Source organism: Anguilla rostrata, chromosome 1 (genome assembly GCF_018555375.3).
Source record: "Anguilla rostrata isolate EN2019 chromosome 1, ASM1855537v3, whole genome shotgun sequence".
Taxonomy (NCBI): Eukaryota; Metazoa; Chordata; class Actinopteri; order Anguilliformes; family Anguillidae; genus Anguilla; species Anguilla rostrata.
The window spans coordinates 41,839,136-41,859,771 of NC_057933.1; the positions used below are offsets into that span (position 1 = coordinate 41,839,136).

The 20,636-nt window shown below is 42.6% G+C and overlaps 1 protein-coding gene across 27 annotated transcripts in view; it reads right to left on the minus strand.

Moving 5' to 3' along the window:
- LOC135255916 (CLIP-associating protein 2-like) overlaps positions 1–20,636 on the minus strand; it is a 131,614-nt gene that overhangs the window by 54,391 nt on the left and 56,587 nt on the right. For 23 of the 27 annotated variants that reach the window (XM_064337825.1, XM_064337806.1, XM_064337768.1 and 20 more), the window contains one exon: positions 9,639–9,792. In XM_064337825.1, coding sequence (XP_064193895.1) covers positions 9,639–9,792 — 154 coding nt within the window. Of the gene's footprint in view, positions 1–9,638; positions 9,793–10,450; positions 10,830–20,636 lie in introns of those variants that run through there. The other 4 variants (XM_064337909.1, XM_064337884.1, XM_064337852.1 and 1 more) reach the window with 3 other exon arrangements.

Genomic DNA, 20,636 nt, shown 5'->3' on the forward strand with positions numbered 1-20,636 from the left:
AGCAGTACTGACCGTGCTGACTGGAGGCTGCCATGTCATACCCAGCACACAGCAGTACTGACCGTGCTGACTTGAGGCTGCCATGTCATACCCAGCCACAGCAGTACTGACCATGCTGACTGGAGGCTGCCATGTCATACCCAGCACACAGCAGTACTGACCGTGCTGACTGGAGGCTGCCATGTCATACCCAGTACACAGCAGTACTGACCGTGCTGACTGGAGGCTGCCATGTCACACCCAGCACACAGCAGTACTGACCGTGCTGACTGGAGGCTGCCATGTCATACCCAGTACACAGCAGTACTGACCGTGCTGACTGGAGGCTGCCATGTCACACCCAGCACACAGCACCCAGGGATGCAAGGTCACACGATAGAGGCTATCCACTGTACTTAAGCACACTGCACTTAGACCATTATGCACCACAAGATGCAAGGTGAATCCACTTTGACCAAACAGACAAACCCTCCACCCACACACACAACATTCCCCCAGCCCCTAACCTATTCAGCTGGGACCCACAACATCCCCCAAACCCTCCCTCCCGCTCAATCAGGCACTTGTATCTACCAAAATACCTGTACATTCTTTCCTTCCAACTTTAATTTTTGTAAAACCCTAATAGTACATATTGTTTTTTAATAGTTCACTCCTTGCTATGCTTCTCATGGTATGAGCCAATTAGTTATTGCTGCATTATTATAAAGTATACTCATAAAAGTAACAGGGAGGAAGTTTGAACCACATGTGATATCTCTTTTTTTCCTGGTATCACAATAGCACTATAAGCTTGTATGTAGCGCATTCATACGTGCGTGTGCAGTATATATGCACAAGCTTTGTTCTGCTAAAGCTTCTGTCTGATAAATACAGCTGTGTGCTCTGGTATTGACAGGTCCTGCATTAGCGCAATGTGCATTTCCTGTGGAGCATTAATAGATGCAGATGGAGACGGAGTACAGAGCGCTTCCTGTTGCGGTTCCTCCAAGGTAAACCAGCCCATCCGTCCTCCCGTCTCCCCTGGGGCCACAGCAGAACGGCGGGAGGGAGGAAAGAAACCAAAGAACCCAGATACTCCGGATCTGCAACCACCGCTCACCCTTCACAAAGTCACCTCCATTCTTACTCAGTAATACTATAGCCTCCACACAGACTGAAATATCACACATCGATGGCTTCTGGTACATTACACGATACATGAATTGGAACTGATTGAAAGGAGAAGTATAGGGACAGTGAACATATTGCATAATATAAATCTTATTATACTGACCGTGTTGACTGAAGGCTGTCATGTCATACCCAGTACACAGCAGTACTGACCGTGTTGACTGAAGGCTGTCATGTCATACCCAGTACACAGCAGTACTGACCGTGTTGACTGAAGGCTGTAATGTCATACCCAGTACACAGTAATATGGTCTTATCTCATATTATTTTATCTGAATGGCAATACCTAAATCCACTCCTGGGCATGTAATGCTATGTATACTATCATAACCTTGCCTGGGCCTCTTATTCAGAGTGGATTGCCTTGTTAACCATTCCAAAGAATAACAACTTGGTATCCCGACAACACCGTTCCTCTTGGGGGGTGTCTGGGCACCCCACCTCGTACCGGGAGGCCAGGGAGGCACCAAATATGTTCCAAATGGAGCTGCATTTCTGTTCCAGTTTACGCTTTTAGCCAAAGACTTACAAAAGTGCATTTCAAATTGTAATACAGCAATGCTGTATCAGTTGGTTAGGAAAGGAGATGAGACTTTTGACACTTTTGAGTGCGCTCGTGATCACATCTGATGTCCAACCATAAAGTTGTACTTTCAGAGGGGGAGAATGGGAACTGGGAAAACAACAGTCCTGTTAAAGCAGATAGGAGCAGCCCAGAGAACTCTATCCCCACTTACATAAGCACATTTCATTTAGCAATGCGGGATAGAGGCTCCACAACATGTCGGGGAATGCACTTGCTGTGAGTCCAAAAAGGGCCTATGGCTGAGATACTGAAGACACCTGTGGCGACGTCATTAGTAGAGTAGAGTCACCAGCAGCTGTATAGAGGCATTGTTCCACCAGGGGAACTGTTGCTTGTGCAAATGTGCCCTGGTGCATCTTATTTTGTTAAAAAGTCAGTTTGGAAGAATGGCAGGTTGTGATGGTTGCCTATAGTTGCTAATGTTGCTAAGGCCTCTTGCTGGACTGAGCTCACCAGATCCTGAGGGATGTGATCTTCACCTTCTAAGAGAACTTTGGACATTTTTATTTTTTGGACTTCCTTTTCTTTCCAATTCTATTTCCATTTATGGATGGCTGCTTCATCAGATCAAAAGAAACACGTTTAATCACCTCAACCCTGTTCAGCACTGAACTGGAAAATGTGCAGCGAAAAGCTAATCTCTGCTCATTTGCCAGGATATATAAATCCTAGTTGACCACAAGGAAGCAAAACACATTTTGCAAACTGAAGCACCACACCAAAACTAAATTTCATGTTAATTTCAGAGTGTGTACATGTTAATTTTACGTATTTTTAAAGCAAATGCAATGCCCATTTCTGCAGCACCGTAATAAAAGTAAGTGAAGTACACAGCTGTGGCTTATATGTCTGAAGAAAATGGGCAGGGGAGATGTATGACATAGTTGTGAGATGCATCTTTGAAAGTCAGCCTTGTGATACAGCCAACAGCTATAAATAAAAGCAAAAATCTAATTAATTATGCAAGATATAGGTAGTGAACAGAAATGGCAACAAAACAACAAAATGGAAGTAGTTCCAACAGTGAAGGATTGCGATAGTTCACATTTTCCTCACATGGCTTTGGCACACTCACAGAAGCCAATGATGTCAATCATCACATTTCTTTCAGAAGGGTGGGTCCTTTTAAGATGAGAATGCCTACATCCACAGAGTAGTGCCCCATGTTTTGGGGTGAATGACACTCATATTATCCACACACTAATTTTCTCTGTCACCAGATCTGAGATTTTATGGGGAATTCTGGAATGATGCCTGAGACAGCATTTTCCACTTCCATCGACTTATTGTGGTTGATCGATTTTCTTGAGGAAGTGCGGTTTTCTATGTCCCTTTCCAGACAGTGGTAGACTGTGCCAGGGTGTGTAGAGGCCACACTGTTCACACATGGTGGCCTAGCCCCACTATATTGTGGTTTATATATATATATATATATATATGTTTTTTGTGCAATCGACCTGTACATATGAAATAACAATGTGAAGACAACCGGTGTTGAAGAAAAGCAAAGAGTCAATTTAAAGTTTAATACAAGCAGGTTGAATATGTGTGCAACTGTATTTATGTTACAGTTTTAAAATGATCTAAATGACTATTATCCGAAATCTCCTCCAATTGTTTAATATGGGGGGGGGGGGGGATTCCACCACAGTTACAAAAATTTCATTGCATCCAGGCATTGCTCCCCAGCACACTATGGGAGCTCCCCACATGCTCTGTGGAATTCATACAGGATTTTGAGTTTGCAGAGCTAAACCTGGCATTTAAAAAGGATGCCATTGAAAAAGCCAGACATGACAGAAACTGCTTGGCTGCCAGGCCACCCAGGGGTATGATGCACTCAGAGGCAGAAGTCTATACATTCAGGATCTGACATGGATCATTCCGGATTGGCAGAGCGGGCTTTTGGGCTACTCTGAGGTGAAAGGCAATGTAAAAAGGCATCTGAATGGACAATTACCCCACCATATGAGGAGCAAAGAGTAACCCCACACTACTGGGCACCTTCTTGTTAAAGGAACACTATTCAGGATTTTCACTTTGAAAATATTATTACTATGATGCACTGGTAATATGCTTCTGTGTGCATTTCTGGACAGTACTTGCTTGTCTGCCTGTCTTTGTTATTCTAAATAGTGTCCAGGATGTTTCTGGGTGTGGTCGTTTTTTCTTTCTGCTGTATCTAAAAAGCATGCAACAAACTGAAGGAGAAAAAGGAAACGTGTATCGATTGGCTACATTGAGTGGTGCGTTTTCACTTGGGTTAGTGATGGAGAGATAGGGTTGCCTTGGTGGCTAATCTAACGCTGTCCAAGTGGCTGGCCAGTGTTCAGGTTTGTTCAAGTACGTTTGCCAACGTTAGCAGGCTGGCCATGATGGTGCAAGACTTTGCTGAGGGTCTGATATTTTACAAAGTAACAATTTAAGGTTAGAGATTAAGATTCTAATCCACTTGTCAGGGCTCATATGTGCTAGCCAGCTACCATTACCTAGAGAACAAGGGAGTCCACCAGTTGGAAAATCTAAACAAGAATATCTGGGGGTGAATTGGGTGTCAACTGTGATGACAGAGGTGTAAGGGGACTGCGTAAGGGACAGCAAACCGTTAAAAAATTATTATTATTACATGTTAATTTTATTGCCTAAGGTTGGTTGTGGCTCTAAATGACTGTGTTTATACCAGCAGCCGGTTGGGATTAGGAAGTTAAATGCCTCTCTGAATGGAAAACACTACAGCCATTAAAGAACGAGTGCTGAGCGCAGCTGCATCTCTGCCTCTAACCCTGCAGCATAGTGACAGCTTGCCTGGGGGAGGAAAGTGTCAGGCACGGAAAAAACAATTTGATTCGACCTAATTGCACCCAACTATTTCTGTGTGCAATATGACTATTTTATTAAGCATGCACAAAACTGATTTCACAAAAATTAACTTACAACAAACCCTCTGCTGTTTTTTTTTTTGCGGTTTAGAATGGGATAGAAAGGAATAATCGGAACCTGGGGGCTAAAAGGAATAATCGGAAATTCAACTTACATTCCTGGGGGCTAAATTCAAATGCAGTGAACATTTTACTTGTCTGCGGTAGGTACTGTATTAATGGTCCTGTATTAATTTAGCTGCCCATTAACTCTTAGTCCCAATTACAAGGGGCACTAAAACAGTAAAGGATCAACAATAACGTTTCACAGAAAACTTTATGCTGGTACAGTAAATTTACTACAACTCCCAGCCAGCAACAAGACCACTGCCCTCAATTTAAAGCCTCAGCTACACTGCAGGCCACAGTGAGAGCCATGCAGAGCCAGCACAGCAGGACTACACCAGTTCTGTTAGCTTCACCCTTTAATTCTTACTCTAGTGGTGAGCAGTAAAAAAAATACAGTTTTGTTTTTGTTACTATATTTATATTTTATTACACAATTACTTAAAAGATGCTCAAAAATGCTCTTATCGAATGAGTTCCTAGTATTTCTCTTCTCCTTCCATTTTCTCATATTTAATAATCATGTATGGTGGTAGCTGGTAGGTAGTTATTTTCAGAGCTCCACCCTCTCCCCTCTCCCAGGTAAGTTATCTCCCATCTTCTCTGGGAATAGGTATTCTCCTCCACATCTATCAAGAGTTTATACTGTTCATACGCAAGACAGAACAGCCAATGCCTGCCACTTAGCATCTCTCTAAAAACATTCCAGCTTTTAAACATTCTATAAAAATAAATGTAAAACCAGTCAGTCTTTCATATATTACATGCACTCAATGGACTCAGACAAAAAAATTGTTTAATTTTGTGGTTCGGGAATACGTGTCTCAGCTCACCTAGTTCCAGTGGCTCGCTCATGAATTAGAGAATGTTGCGCTAGAACATACTGAATATACTGATAACACACTTATCCACTTGAAATTCCCTTTCACCTCACATGGCAGCATCCCCTTAGTGACGCCAAATAAGTGAACAGAGTCCGATTTAGTGAAACTGTTTAATCTGCATAAAGATAATGTGACAAATCCACTGCTGTAAATATTGAGAAAGATGTCATCTGAGAAAATGAAATGGCTTATTTTATCTGTGGTTTCATTTTATCTGCTGTTCTCAGCTGGTGTAGAGGGGGATAAGGGATGAACAGTAGTAATAAAAAGATGCCAATATACATCAGATCATATGTATACAGTATTTCAGAGAAATTTTATATGTAGAAACGTGTTTCTGTGCCATGCAGGAAACTGACATTTTTGAAAACGGACTGCAAAGCTATGCTGTATCAGGTCCCCATCGGCCTGGCGCCACATTCGTTTCTGGTGTAGACCGCCTCATCCACTACCAATGGTTCGGTATGCTCCACCAATGGTTTGGTATGCTCCACCAATGGTTCGGTATGCTTCACCAATGGTTCGGTATGCTTCACCAATGGTTCGGTATGCTTCACCAATGGTTCGGTATGCTCCACCAATGGTTCGGTATGCTTCACCAATGGTTCGGTATGCTCCACCAATGGTTTGGGTATGCTACACCAATGGTTTGGGTATGCTTCACCAATGGTTTGGTATCTCCACCAATGGTTCGGTATGCTCCACCAATGGTTTGGTATGCTTCACCAATGGTTGGTATGCTTCACCAATGGTTCGGTATGCTCCACCAATGGTTTGGGTATGCTACCAATGGTTTGGGTTGCTACACCAATGGTTTGGGTATGCTCCACCAATGGTTCGGTATGCTCCACCAATGGTTTGGGTATGCTCCACCAATGGTTCGGTATGCTTCACCAATGATTTGGGTATGCTCCACCAATGGTTTGGGTATGCTCCACCAATGGTTTGGTATGCTCCACCAATGGTTCGGTATGCTCCACCAATGGTTTGGTATGCTTCACCAATGGTTCGGTATGCTTCACCAATGGTTCGGTATGCTCCACCAATGGTTTGGGTATGCTACACCAATGGTTTGGGTATGCTACACCAATGGTTTGGGTATGCTCCACCAATGGTTCGGTATGCTCCACCAATGGTTTGGGTATGCTCCACCAATGGTTCGGTATGCTTCACCAATGGTTCGGTGTGCTTCACCGATGGTTTGGGTATGCTTCACCAATGGTTTGGGTATGCTCCATCAATGGTTCGGTATGCTCCACCAATGGTTTGGGTATGCTTCATCAATGGTTCGGTGTGCTTCACCAATGGTCCGGTATACTTCACCAATGGTTCGGGCATGCTTCACCAATGGTTCGGTATGCTTCACCAATGGTTTGGGTATACGTCACCAATGGTTTGGGTATGCTTCACCGATGGTTTGGGTATGCTTCACCGATGGTTTGGGTATACGTCACCAATGGTTTGGGTATACGTCACCAATGGTTTCGGTATGCTTCACCAATGGTTTGGGTATGCTTCACCAATGGTTTGGGTATACGTCATCAATGGTTTGGGTATGCTTCACCAATGGTTTGGGTATGCTTCACCGATGGTTTGGGTATGCGTCACCAATGGTCACAGTACACGCGGTGCCACAACACAGCTGCAATTAATGAAATGCAGGTGAGCCTTAAGTCTTATCAAGACTACGCATATTGCCCCATCAACTTTGTTGCTCTCAAGCCTGTTTGATTTCTCATCTGTTCTTTTTCCAGTGTTTGCAACAAGAGCTTTTAAACAATAACAGTTCAAAGTTCATGAGCTACTGTAAGCAGTAGGTGAGCTGCGTTAATGGTTCCCAAACCATAAATGACAACTTAATCCATCTTTCTGTGGAGTGGCTGTATTCTATCGAGTGAATCTAAAATATGAAAAATGGACCAATTTTATGTTACATTTTTTACAAAATAATCTTGGAAGGCAGCAATCTCCTGAAGTAATATGTTTGGGGAAGAGCTATCTAAACACACAAATATACGACAGAAACACTTGACATTGTGGAGGGGATTGATTATTCCAAAAGAAGATGAGAGCTAAGGTACTTTGGAGAGGGGCGAGGGAGAAGAGCTTTCATATGGTAGATGTGAAAACCCATTGGTCCACTACCATTGGTCAGGAGAATCCAATACAAAGGTGCTGGACCATCTATAAAACCACTTTTTAAAAACATTTATAACAGGAACCGTTCAGACTTTTTAAAAACGTTGCTTGAAATCCCATCTCCATGGAGCCCCTTGTAATTTTGTGATGATAGCGAGACATATTAAGCAGCATCAATACAAAAATTTCTTACAATTATTTCATAATTTATACACACAAAGTAATCCTTGCTCATGACTGAAGCAAACTAGAATCATACAAAAATTTACCCTAATGGAATACACCCTGGAGGGAGAATGCGAGAGCATAGCAAGTGGAACCGATGTGAACACACTGGCGCAACAATGCTGTGACGTTTCTATGCGCTGCATACGCACCGCGGCCGTGTGCGGTGTTGATGAGGCCAGCGTATTTGAATATTGCAGTTTAGAAAGTTTAAGCACAATTAATCTGAGACCTGCTCTCGCTATTACAAGAATCAAACAACCATTTCAGCAACTATATTATGCATTAGGGGCGACATAGCTCAGGAGGTAAGAGCGGCTGTCTGGCAGTCGGAGGGTTGCTGGTTCGATCCCCCGCCCTGAGCATGTCGAAGTGTCCCTGAGCAAGACACCTAACCCCTAATTGCTCCCAACGAGCTGATTGGTACCTTGCATGGAAGCCTTTCACCGTTGGCGTGTGAGTGTGTGTGTGAATGGGTTAATGAGAGGCATCAATTGTAAAGCGCTTTAGATAAAAGCGCTATATAAATGCAGTCCATTTACCATTTACCATTACAAGTATGCGTATGGCTTTTCCCCCATTTAGCTAGTTTTAGGCTATGAACATAATATAACGCTAACTACAATTCTCAACCATACAATCTTGCACTTAGCTTACTGCTGTCAGTAGCTACATATATAGTAAATACAGTCACTTTCAACATATTTTAAAATCACCACATGTACCGTGGCATCATCTTACTGGAAACATTACTCCTTTAGCCAGAAACATGGATGAATAACTCAGCTAGCTATGTCTATAAAATCAAGCATATGTCAGTTTAAGAAACGAACATAAAGGTTGCATATAGGTTGCAATATACTAAAATACACATGCTCTTGTATTTTTTGGTCCGCAGGCTACAGTACCATCACAGAAAGGCTGTGACATATCCTGCGTTTTTTTCAGAATGCAATATCCAAATCAGATTTTCTGTAATGAAACAAACAGGAAAAGGAACTGATGCAGTCCCAGAGACAAATGCACACTCATTGACTGCAAATGTAATGATCTGCAAAAGAGCAGACCTTTCTGTAGTTACGGTATGAAAAAGCTTCAGCTGCATCCGGATAATATAGAAACAAACCGTTTAACTGCTGCACAACAGTTTCAAAAATGACTTTAAAAAATATATTTAAGCAATTCAACAACAGATTGAACAACAGACAAACAGCATGTTTGTTGTTAAAATAGCATATCAGTCGGGATTTAATAAAATTTCAGCAGTTACCACAAACCAGATCATCACAAGATCACCTAATGCAGCATGAACTGTAACAATTAAATCTATAAATAGCAGACCACACTACAACTATTCAATTGATTTCAATGGCTACGGCTATGGGATCATTTACAGATACATTTTTGTAAACATAGCACGTAAACATTTTAAACATTTTGCAAACATGTCATGTTTATGAAATGGTGCTAGGATCATGTTATCGAGTACTTGTAGAGTATTTGAAAGGACTTGAGGTTGTTGTCAAAGCAAAACGTGTTCTCAGGGTTTTGTGCACAAGCACAGATGTGGCATATGTATGCAAATGTGTGTGTGTTGTCTATGGAGACAAACTGGCATCTGAGGATGATTCGGTGCTGTGGCAGAACATGGTACCTCCGATTTTGGCGGCCCCAGTGGCGCTTGGCCGTCGGCTGCTGTTGCCGGGGTTGCTCGGCTTCTTGGTGGTGGGAACCTTAAAAGTGGACTGCGAGGAAGAGGGTCGGCTTCCGTCCACGGACTCGTCATCCTCAAAGCTTTTGTCTGGGGAGAAGAAACGCACACGAGTGAGGGGTGAAAACTCTTTGCTTGGTGACCACAAGGGGGAAAGAATAATCAATATTAACCCTTTTAAAAGTAGGATTTTTGGAGTGTAATTTCAAAATTATAAGTCAGTGTTCTGAAACTCCACTGCTTTAAATTACCAGTAGTGATTGTTACATCAGCATTATAATAACATTCTAATGACATATTTGTGATCTTACACCTTAAAGGGTTAACAATATGTCTTACAATTAACTATTGGGAAACTGGGAAAAGGAACGGTCCTCTTAATGAACGTTCACATGACAGTGGGCCCCATCTTTCCAGTAACGCGCCAGGGCGAGGGCAGGACGGAAGAACGCAGCGACAATCAGAACGGGCCTGAACGTAGCCCTGTACCGCTATCTGCGCGAAAGCATTGCAGCGATAACCATCCCCACCCGCCAGAGAAACAATGACTGCACACACACCATCCATCACACAGCTAGGGGGGAATGCACACACTCGTGTCGCCGTGACAACTCCCTCCCGTCCACCAGGCAACCTCAAACCGCTTCGCGACCCAAATAAAATCCCTGACACACCCCTGTGAATACACACACACACACACACACACACACAGATATATGCATACGCACACATGGCCCTCCCCACTCACAGTCGCAGATCTTCTTGCAGATAAGGCGGCGCATGCCTTCAGCAGATATGGGGGTTCCAGGGGGCCCCCTGTCAGTGACGCCGTCCCCCCAAAATGCACTTTACATGGCCTGGCGCGCGGCTGTTTGGCAGAGAGAATCCCATAGATCCCTGGCCGACAAACCCTCCGCCCTGAATTCTGCCGGCATTTTTCTCCCCCCTCCTCTCAATGGCTCTCTCTCTCGCTCTCCTTTCTCTCTCTCTCGCTCTTTCCTCTTTCACAGCCCTCCCACCATGGCTGCACGGCCAATCAGCGACTGGGTGACATCACTCTGCAGCCAGTGCTGGTCCAGCAAAGCGTATCCCTCCCGAATGCTAATGAGCCCATCGCCATGGACGGAGGAACCCCACATGAATGTGGCTGGGAGCAGCAGAATGGGGTTGCCAGTTTGGGGTGAATTTTCCTGCCTCTGGAGCGCCCGACCCTGATGGCATCACATCAGCGAGAATAAAAACAAAGGCAGAGCGCTGCCTCCTCCCCCTGCAGCCGTCAGACACGCCCAGCGGCTCCTTTGTGCACAGCCTCACTCTCAGCCCTGTGTGGGCGAGGCACGGTGGAGAGCTCATGGTGGCTGCAGCTAACAAACACATGCAACACATACACAGACCCACCCATGCAAATGCATACAAACACACACACACACACACACACACACACAAACCTACACACACAAAGGCATACAAACACACACACACACACACACAGACCCACAAATGCATAGAAACACACACACACACAGATGCACACAGACAGACGCACATGCACAAATACATACAAACCCACACAGACACAGACATCCACACACACAGATACATACAGATGTACACAGACACACACACACACATACATACAAACACACACACACATATTCACACGCACAAATACAAACACACACACAAATGCATACAAACACACACACGCACATGCACGCATGCACACACACACACACACACACACGCACGCACAGAAACACAGACATGTGAAAGCACAGGCTCTTCAAAGCACTTATTATTACCATTATATAGTAAGGCCATTCAGAAATAAAATATTTATAAACATGATGGAAACATCAACCTCATTGCTGCATGATTACATTAGATTTTTTGTGAATCATTATCACTGCATAAATGTTGCTGTAAAAAAGGGCTGAATTATCAGTGACAAATATTTTTAAAAGGCAAATAAATCAGTCTCTCTTTAAATGGTCTACATTTGCCCAGCATGTTACCTGAAGGCTTTTAAAGACTACATAAAAAAGACTAAATAAAAATACTACATGAAATGTGATACAGTACTTATAAATTCTAAAAGTTCTTATTGATAATTAAACATTGATGAATGTTCTCTAAAATTACTTCCAGCACTTTAAATTGTATACAGAGAAAACATGCTTGGATAACCCATGTTTTAGAGTTCACAGGATCATGTGCTCAAATGCACAGATTTAGCCTAGAGAAGGAAAAATGGACAAAAACATGCCTATTTGTACACATACTCCACAATGGAAGGGACTAATCACATAGGCCTAACCCACAGATTTAGGTTATCAGCATTTCATTGCGTTTAGACAAATGGCAATACAATATAGAGTCAATATTTGGCAATTGGATTCATTAAAATACAAGGACATATGTTGCAGGATATACACATAATTCAGCAGACATCAAAACAAGTGCCCTACTCACAAATGTACTGTCACTGAGGAAAATATTTCTATTCGCTTAAATGTGTAAAATACTAGCCAACAATGACCACTAGTTTACCATAGTTAAGCCTACAAACTGATATTAACAGACAAGAGTAACAAAAACCAAACCTTTAGTAAAAGCCTATAGCCTAGCACTACTGTGAATCAATAGTGCTTGCCTGAGGTCTGTCACAGGAAGGCATTCATTTAAAGAATCAATGACCTGTTACCAACTATGTAAAACCTAAACACACAAACAAGAAAATACAAACTGTCACTCAAAAATACACAACAGGAAAATAATCAGAAACTGAAGCCTGTAAACAAATGAACACAGACATAACAGATAAATATTTATGTCTACAGAGTTACTATAGGCATGCCACAAAACACATGGAGCAATCGTAGACCAACAAAACACAAAACTGTACACAACAGCATCTGAAGCTGGCCAGTGATCAGACAATGTTTGTAAATAGAGCAGGGCCTGTCTGGGCAATGTTGAATTTTTCGCTAAGGTGAAGACGTGGAAAAAATGGGTCACTGATGTTCTCCATTCATGCATCACAGCCTTTGAACCACAAGTGTAACTAGGGTGACATTCACAACACGTTTCTGTCAGTTTTCAAGCCGATTGCTACAAATATGATAATCTAGGGATGATAATGCAGCATTAGCCCTAGTGCTGTTTAATCAGTGCGAGCAGTGCAGGGCGAGCACCTAATGTAGGTGCATCAGGGTTGCACTACAAATGCCATTCAGAGAGAAAAGTGTTTGTTCCTAGAATTGTGACGACAAAGAAAAGTTCTAGGTTGTGCCCAGTTGTTCAGTCCTGTGGTGATACCTTCTAGTACACATTTATTAATTTTCATCAATGGTTTAATAAGTCAAGTAAAATTTTGCATAGAATTTGATTTTGGTATGACATCATTATGAAATCAAAATGGCTTTCTGCAAGGTCTGGAAAGTAATAAACATATGAACAATTTGTAAAGCCATGGATACCTTGCTATATTTTAAACAACAAAAGGAGAACAGCACAGGCAATAAGGTTTTGTTTTTAATCCAGAGATAGATCTGTAGGAGAGCAGGGTCATGCAACGTAGGACGAGTGGCTCTGTTGCCATGACAACATGTGGAGAACAGGCGCTGTCGCCGTGGTTCAGACACGAGATAACTCGGATAAAAACATGGCGATGCAGCTTCCAGGCCGCCAGCCTCTTGCGGTTATTTCACGCTGTATCTGAACATCAGACATTCCTGATGCAATGCACCTGCATAAATCCCGTAATTAAGAAAATGATTCTCGAACAACGAAATATAAAAACGCACGCGTCAGCGTAGCTTCAGATGTAAAATGCGATAGTAGCAAAGAGCCTTCACTTTGTTGCCGTCTGCTGTGCCATAAGCAAGTGACAATCCATGCCGGTCGTGGAGCCGCTAGCTAGCCACTAGAGACGATCTATTCCAGAGGTCCTAAGAGAAGCAACAAGAGGCTCGAATGAGCCACATGCTAATTACTTTCGTTTTCTGTGCTGCTACCCTTCTATACTAACAGCTGAACCTGTGACAAAGGCAGGGATGTAGCCGGCTCTTTGAGGCTCATCACACACCCCAGAGGGATTTAACGCCCAGCTCTACACACTGTTACTCCAATGCTTGGTCACTGCCATGACAAGCAGATTCATGCTGTACAGACCAGCTGATGGCACATGTCAGTGTATGATCCAATCAGAACTAGCAAATATCTGCATGGCACAAGTTAACTGTTTGTTAATACTTAACAATTTGCATGATCATTTCAGTTTGCATTTGAGAATACTATAAGTACCAACAGTCACTACTAATACAAAGGAAACATTGATACTCAACAGTATACTTATAATCATTTGTTAAAGAAACAGCAATAAAAATAATCTCTTTCCTGGTATAATATAATTATCCAAACTTGAAAGTGTATCTTAGTTTGTAACAAAGCATATTCTACACTGTGAAACAGCTTGAAAACATTTACAGCTTGGAGGAGAGACAACCTACATTTTGACTGCTAGTGTATTGGTGATTCACTACAGGCAGAATTTCTGGCATTGCAAACTCTGAACACTATATTTGAGATGGACAGAAAGTGGCAAAACAATCAGTGAGTACAATCTCACAGATGTTGAGGGATAATCCCAAAAATCCAAAATGACACAAATTCAAATATACTTAAGATGACATCTTGATGACATCATCAAATATACTGAAGATGAAGATGTTTGCCAGCAGCCATACCACCATGCACCCTGCTCCTGCTAAATGGCTGAAGCTAAGCAAGGGTGGGCTTGGTTAGTACTTGGATGGGGGACCACCTGGGAATACTGAGTTGCTGCTGGAAGTGGTGTTGGTGGGCCAGCAGGGGGCAATCTTCCCTCTGGTAAAATAAACCCCAATGCCCCAGTGCAGGTGATGGGGACACAGTGCTGTTGGAGATGCCGTCTTTTGGATGAGACGTTAAATCGAGGTCCTGACTCACTGTGGTCATTAAAGAACCCATGACATTTGTCTCAAAGAGTAGGGGGTTCCCTGGTGTCCTGGCTAAATGCCCTCAAAAACATTTGCCACCTAATCAACCCCTGGTTTAATTGGCTAATTAATGCTCTCTCATTAGCGTGTGGTGAGCGTTCTGGTGCAAAATGGCTGCCGTGCATCAGCCAGGTGGGTGCTACACATTGGTGATGAGTGAGGTGAGTTCCTAGTCATCACTGTAAAGCACTTTGAGCGTTCGGAAAAGCGCTATATAAATGCAATGATTCATGTTGTTTACTGAAATGATGTAAACTAGCCAACAATACAACTGATTGGGCCACACTCTGATCATACTCTTCCTAAAACAAAACAGATCATTTAGGGGTTTTGGGTGGCTAACGAATCCAGACCAGGCCAGTGCCAACTGCCCGGCATCCATGGGATGAAATTACAGCATATCACTGCGCACTAAGAACCCCCGCTAATCAATCAGGTGCTCTGTCTGTCTTCTCAGCTGGCGGACACAAAATGTCTTCCTCTGACTCAAGTCTTTGTGACCCTGACTTTCAGTAACACACTGTGTAGTAATAAGCAGCTGAGACTTCACTTGTTCCAGAGGAGAGCCTGTGTTTGTCTGTGCTCTACTTAACTGACTGTGTAAAACTGATCATTTTGGTAATTTAGGGAGAAAAGCATTAAAAATAGAAAACGCATGTGTGTATGTGACTCACACACTGAGTCACATACACACACTCACACTGTGACATACAACATTTGCACATTCAGACAAACAGACACACTGGCACACGTGTACACAACAGCCTTTTTGACTGCTTTAAGAGAACAGAGATTTCTTTTCAGACGTTTTTCCAAGAATATTTATGCTTCAAATTAATTACGTCAAAATGGTGATATAAGCATTTCCAGCAATATCACAACAGCAGGAATAATTCCATAAACCAAAATCAATTCTACCCTCTGAAAGCAATTAGTGTATGGCACAAAACCACTTCTTGACATTAATACTGAATGTAAAAACCTCAAAGCACCTCATTACAATCCACCCACACTGCACTGCCACGTGTGTCCACAGGGTGGCAGAAACAGGTCTGGCTGGGAGACACAAAGGCTCTGAGCAGAGAGCTGCGGCCATGTCTGTGCTCAGCCTGGAAATGAAACCCCCCTCACAAACCACAGGCCTGCACCCAGAGATAAATAAAGAGCGCTAAACGGGGGGTGCTCATATACACTCTTTTCCCACTTCATATAGGCTACTTAAGGTAAAAAGCTACAGCATTTTCATCATTTAAGCTGAGGTGTTTCAAATGCACAAACGTAGTTATAACTGTCATCAAATCCACTCAGAAAACAGACAGAACATATAATGAGTCTCCCGGCAGGTACTTGGGCTGTATGTGAACCGCAGAAATGTAAAAAGGAAAAATGACTCCGCTTTCCAAGACGGACAATTACGCAGAGTACCCAGGCTGCATGACATCATGACCATTTATTATTTTATAAATCTATGATGAAATTAGATACTAGATAAAACTTAATACCAGTATGAAAAATTGGTCTGTTTAATTCATGCACCAATAATACAGTAAGTCATCAAAGCTACTCATGGTAACAAGGAATGAGAGATGGAATATGAGAGACAGATACAGAGAAAAAGAAAGAGACAATGTTTGTTTTTGTGTGTAAGGATGACCTAGTTTGATCCATCAGGGAGCTCTGCCCATGGCCACGGGCCCATGCACATGTATGGGGGTGGGGGTGGGGGGGGTGGGTGGGGGAGTGAGGTGTGTCTACGAGGCTGGCTGTCTGTGATACCCTTCCACGACCTCCATAGGCAGGCATTAAACAGCACTTAATGTACTTAATGTACTGCACGGCAGACACGGTTACTCACTCAGAACTCATTTAGCACTGATGGTGCACTGAATAGGAAACAGGTTTTGGGACATATAAAATATATTTATGTTTGATCCAGTGACTATGCGGTGACTAAATTACATAATCTTATCACTTTAGTTCTGTCAATAATTTCAATAGATTTTTACATTTTACATTACCTTATAAATCTAAGAACTAAGCTATTATCCCATTACTCTTACAGTAACACACACTTCTGTATCACCAATATTGATTTAAATATTATGACCTGCAGATACATTACAATTCTTGCACAAAAATACTGGTTCACACAAGCCAGTAAGTAACCTCTCCAGCCTCCTGCTACCCTGATACCATGCTCATTTATTCTGAGAAAGCAAGGTTACTGCGAACACGAGCACTGTAAAGCTTTCTGGTTCATTTCAGGCTTTGATGCCAGAGGATGGAGCTGTCCCTGTCCTTGTAACAGTGATACTGCAGCTGTGCTCCTCTAATGACTGCAGCAAGATCACACTGCAGAAGAGTACACACACACAGACACACGCACACACAGACACACAAACACAGACACACACACACACACACAAACAGACACAAATGCAGACACAGACACACGCACACACACACAAGCAGACACACACACACACACACGCTCAAGCACACACAGACACACACACACACGCAGACAGGCAGACAGATAGATATGCAGGAAGACAGATGAACACACACACATACAGACACAAACACACACAGACAGACACACACACACACAGACAGACAGACACACACACACACACCACTGAGCACTGGGTTAAATTGCACTGGTCTGAATAGCAGATTCACACTCGCCATGAGAAGAATTTTGCGATACCAAACAACAGCGATAGCAAACATGTCCCTGTATGGTGTATTGCACAGTGAAATGAAATTACACACGTAACCCCCTCCTGCATAAGCGACCTACTCGAATATCTGACCCTCTCATTTAAAAGCTCATTTTTGTTTAGAAGCTAATGTTTAATTGAGATTAATGGCCTGACGAAATGCCAGCTCACTACTATAACAGTGCATCCATACTCTCGCTCTAGCTACAAGCTCGAACTGCTGATCTCCTCCATAGTGTGTGATAGATTGGATTGTATAAACGCTCACCGCACTGTACAAATAGGAAAATGGGAACAAAACAGTTTATTGAATTAATTAATTTTTGCATATTCACATTTTGAATTTGCATCAGCTGCCATGCTTATTTTAATTTTCATCAGTCTATCCAACCTTTCATGTGTCCGCCTTCCCTCTGCTCCCACTGAGGCTGGTTATGCTGGAGTTCTCTGCAGCATATGACCGAAACTTAGCTAGTGAAAAATGCTGACTTTATTTTGTAGCTTACTGTATTATTTTACGCATATTGAACACCGATGGTTAAACCTTGGTGTTAATTCAGGAAAAGCTGTTTGCAACATGGAGCTTTTGTATAACTATTAAATTATTTGCACTGTCACTGTAAAATATTCTTTATAATTTATTTTTGCTCTATCTAAATTGTTATATGGCAGTGATTTGAATAACATATTTTATCTGCACAGTAAGCTGCATAGAGGATTCAGACTGGGTTAAACTAACCGGTCTGAACAGAGGATCCACACTGGGTTAAACTGTATAGGTCTGAACAGAGGATCCACACTGGGTTAAACTGTATAGGTCTGAACAGAGGATTCACACTGGGTTAAACTGTATAGGTCTGAACAGAGGATCCACACTGGGTTAAACTGCATTGGTCTGAATAGAGGATTCACACTGGGTTAAAATGCATTGGTCTGAATAGAGGATTCACACTGGGTTAAACTGCACTGGTCTGAAAAGAGGATTCACACTGGGTTAAACTGCACTAGTCTGAATAGTGGATGCATACAGGGGTAAGCTACACTGGTCTGAATAGAGGATTCTGGGGGTTTAACTGCACTGGCCTGAATAGAGGATTCTGGGGGTTTAACTGCACTGGTCTGAATAGAGGATTCTGGGGGTTTAACTGCACTGGTCTGAATAGAGGATTCTGGGGGTTTAACTGCATATTCAGAAGCCAAACTGCAGCGTGGCTCAGGGGGATGAAGATATTCATTTCAGAGAGCAGCTATGAGGAGCGCATGGTATCCAAATTCTCCACAGGACGAAGGTTAAGCTGCTAGAAACATGATCAGGCAGAACAGAGAGGAAGCAGGACAGCAACACAGAACATGTCACCTTTCATCATCATAGCCTGTGCATACAGCCACCATACAGCCAGGAACACAAAATCTGTGTGTTTTATCTTAAAACAGCCTGTGTAAGCACATGGCACAGTAACACAGAATCAGTGTCTTTTATCTTTAATCACAGCCAGTGGAACCACACAGCCAGCATCACAGAATCTGTGTTTTTTATCTTTAAACACAGCATGTGCAATTAGGCTATAGCACAAGAACACAGAATGTCACCTTACATCTTTAAACACAGCCTATGGAACCACACAGCACAGCAACACAGTTTGCAGCTTCAAATACGGCAACAGATGAATTTTGTGACACCAATATTACATAAACAAGCATTTGACATAAATGTTATTACATATGCACATTCACCATATAGAATATTGCAAAAAGATGTACTCACACACAGTACTACTACTACAAAGCGCAGATTTGCAACCTCTAATATCACATAGAGATGCATTTACTAAACACAATTACATAAATGAATAAATTTACTGCATCCAGAACTGCATAAAAATGCGTACCCTATGTATTCACCATGTGCAATCTACCCATGCTGCAGCAGCCCAAGTATCCTATTACGCAAAGTGATCAAAATGTCACACACGACTATCTGAAAAACAAACACAGTACAACGGCAAAATCGCAATGCAATCACCATGGCATCACTGCTGTCAAGTCAGGTCACACCACCACCAAAACAACTGCAATTAAACAGCGCAAGAAATGACTTTCCCATACATCTGTTCACACCTGCCACATGCAAGATGGCTGCTGCTCCATGTCTGCCAGAATGTTTTCATTTACACATCAAAAGGGCTTGTACCCTGCCACTCCATCTGCAGAACCTGAAGGTCAGACTTGTACAAGATACGCAAAAACCGCTTTCAACATTATTAACATATTGGCTATATGTAATACGGTCAACGAGCCAAATTTCCCAGCCGGGACCAGACTAATTTGAATTAGAGAGATATTAAATGGATAACGTGCTTCGGGGCAGTTTGGAAGACCTGAATGAAAGGCCTCTTTTTTGGGCGTTAGAAATCCAACCTTGCTTTTAGGGAGGAGGAGTCTATCAGTTGTAGCATTGAGGTGAATTTTCTGTGCTACGGAGTCATGCTTTAAACCTTCACATCAACTGAGGGCTCAAATGAGGACTCAGAAACATCCAATAAATTATTTCTGCTTATTTGATAAAATTGAGCAATCCAATCTAATGAACTGGCACTGGAAGACACACAAAGCATCCTAAGCCTGTAATCAGCAAACAGTATCAATGGTGGATGTCAGTCAAGGACACAGAGGCCCTTGTAATAAAAGCCTCAATGGTGTGAAGTGGAAAACTGACAACAGCTGGTTTAGGTGATGCGTTCTTCAATAGCATTCAATCTAGAGAGCTGCAATGCGGTCGCATCTCACACATACCTTGTGCACAGTTGGAGGGCAGATTCATTGTCATGCTGACAAATCTACTTAGCACGAAAATTTTAAACCTTTTTAAGGGTTTCTTTCAGATGCACATTGACCCAGATAATTGAATACTTACAACCCCCCCCCCCCCACCCAAAATAAAAACATCATTACCATCTAATTTCTCTGACAAACAGATCCCAGATACATTTTCTCATGGCCACAAAATGGAGGTCCAACACTAAACGATTTAAGGCCGCCTTCTCATTCATCTTCATTGTACTGTAATTGCCATTACATCACCATCAGGGCCCAGACGCTGCAGCGCCTGCAGTTCAAATTAAATCCACAATGTGTTTTCGGTAGCTGCTGTAGTCCAATACATACTATACAT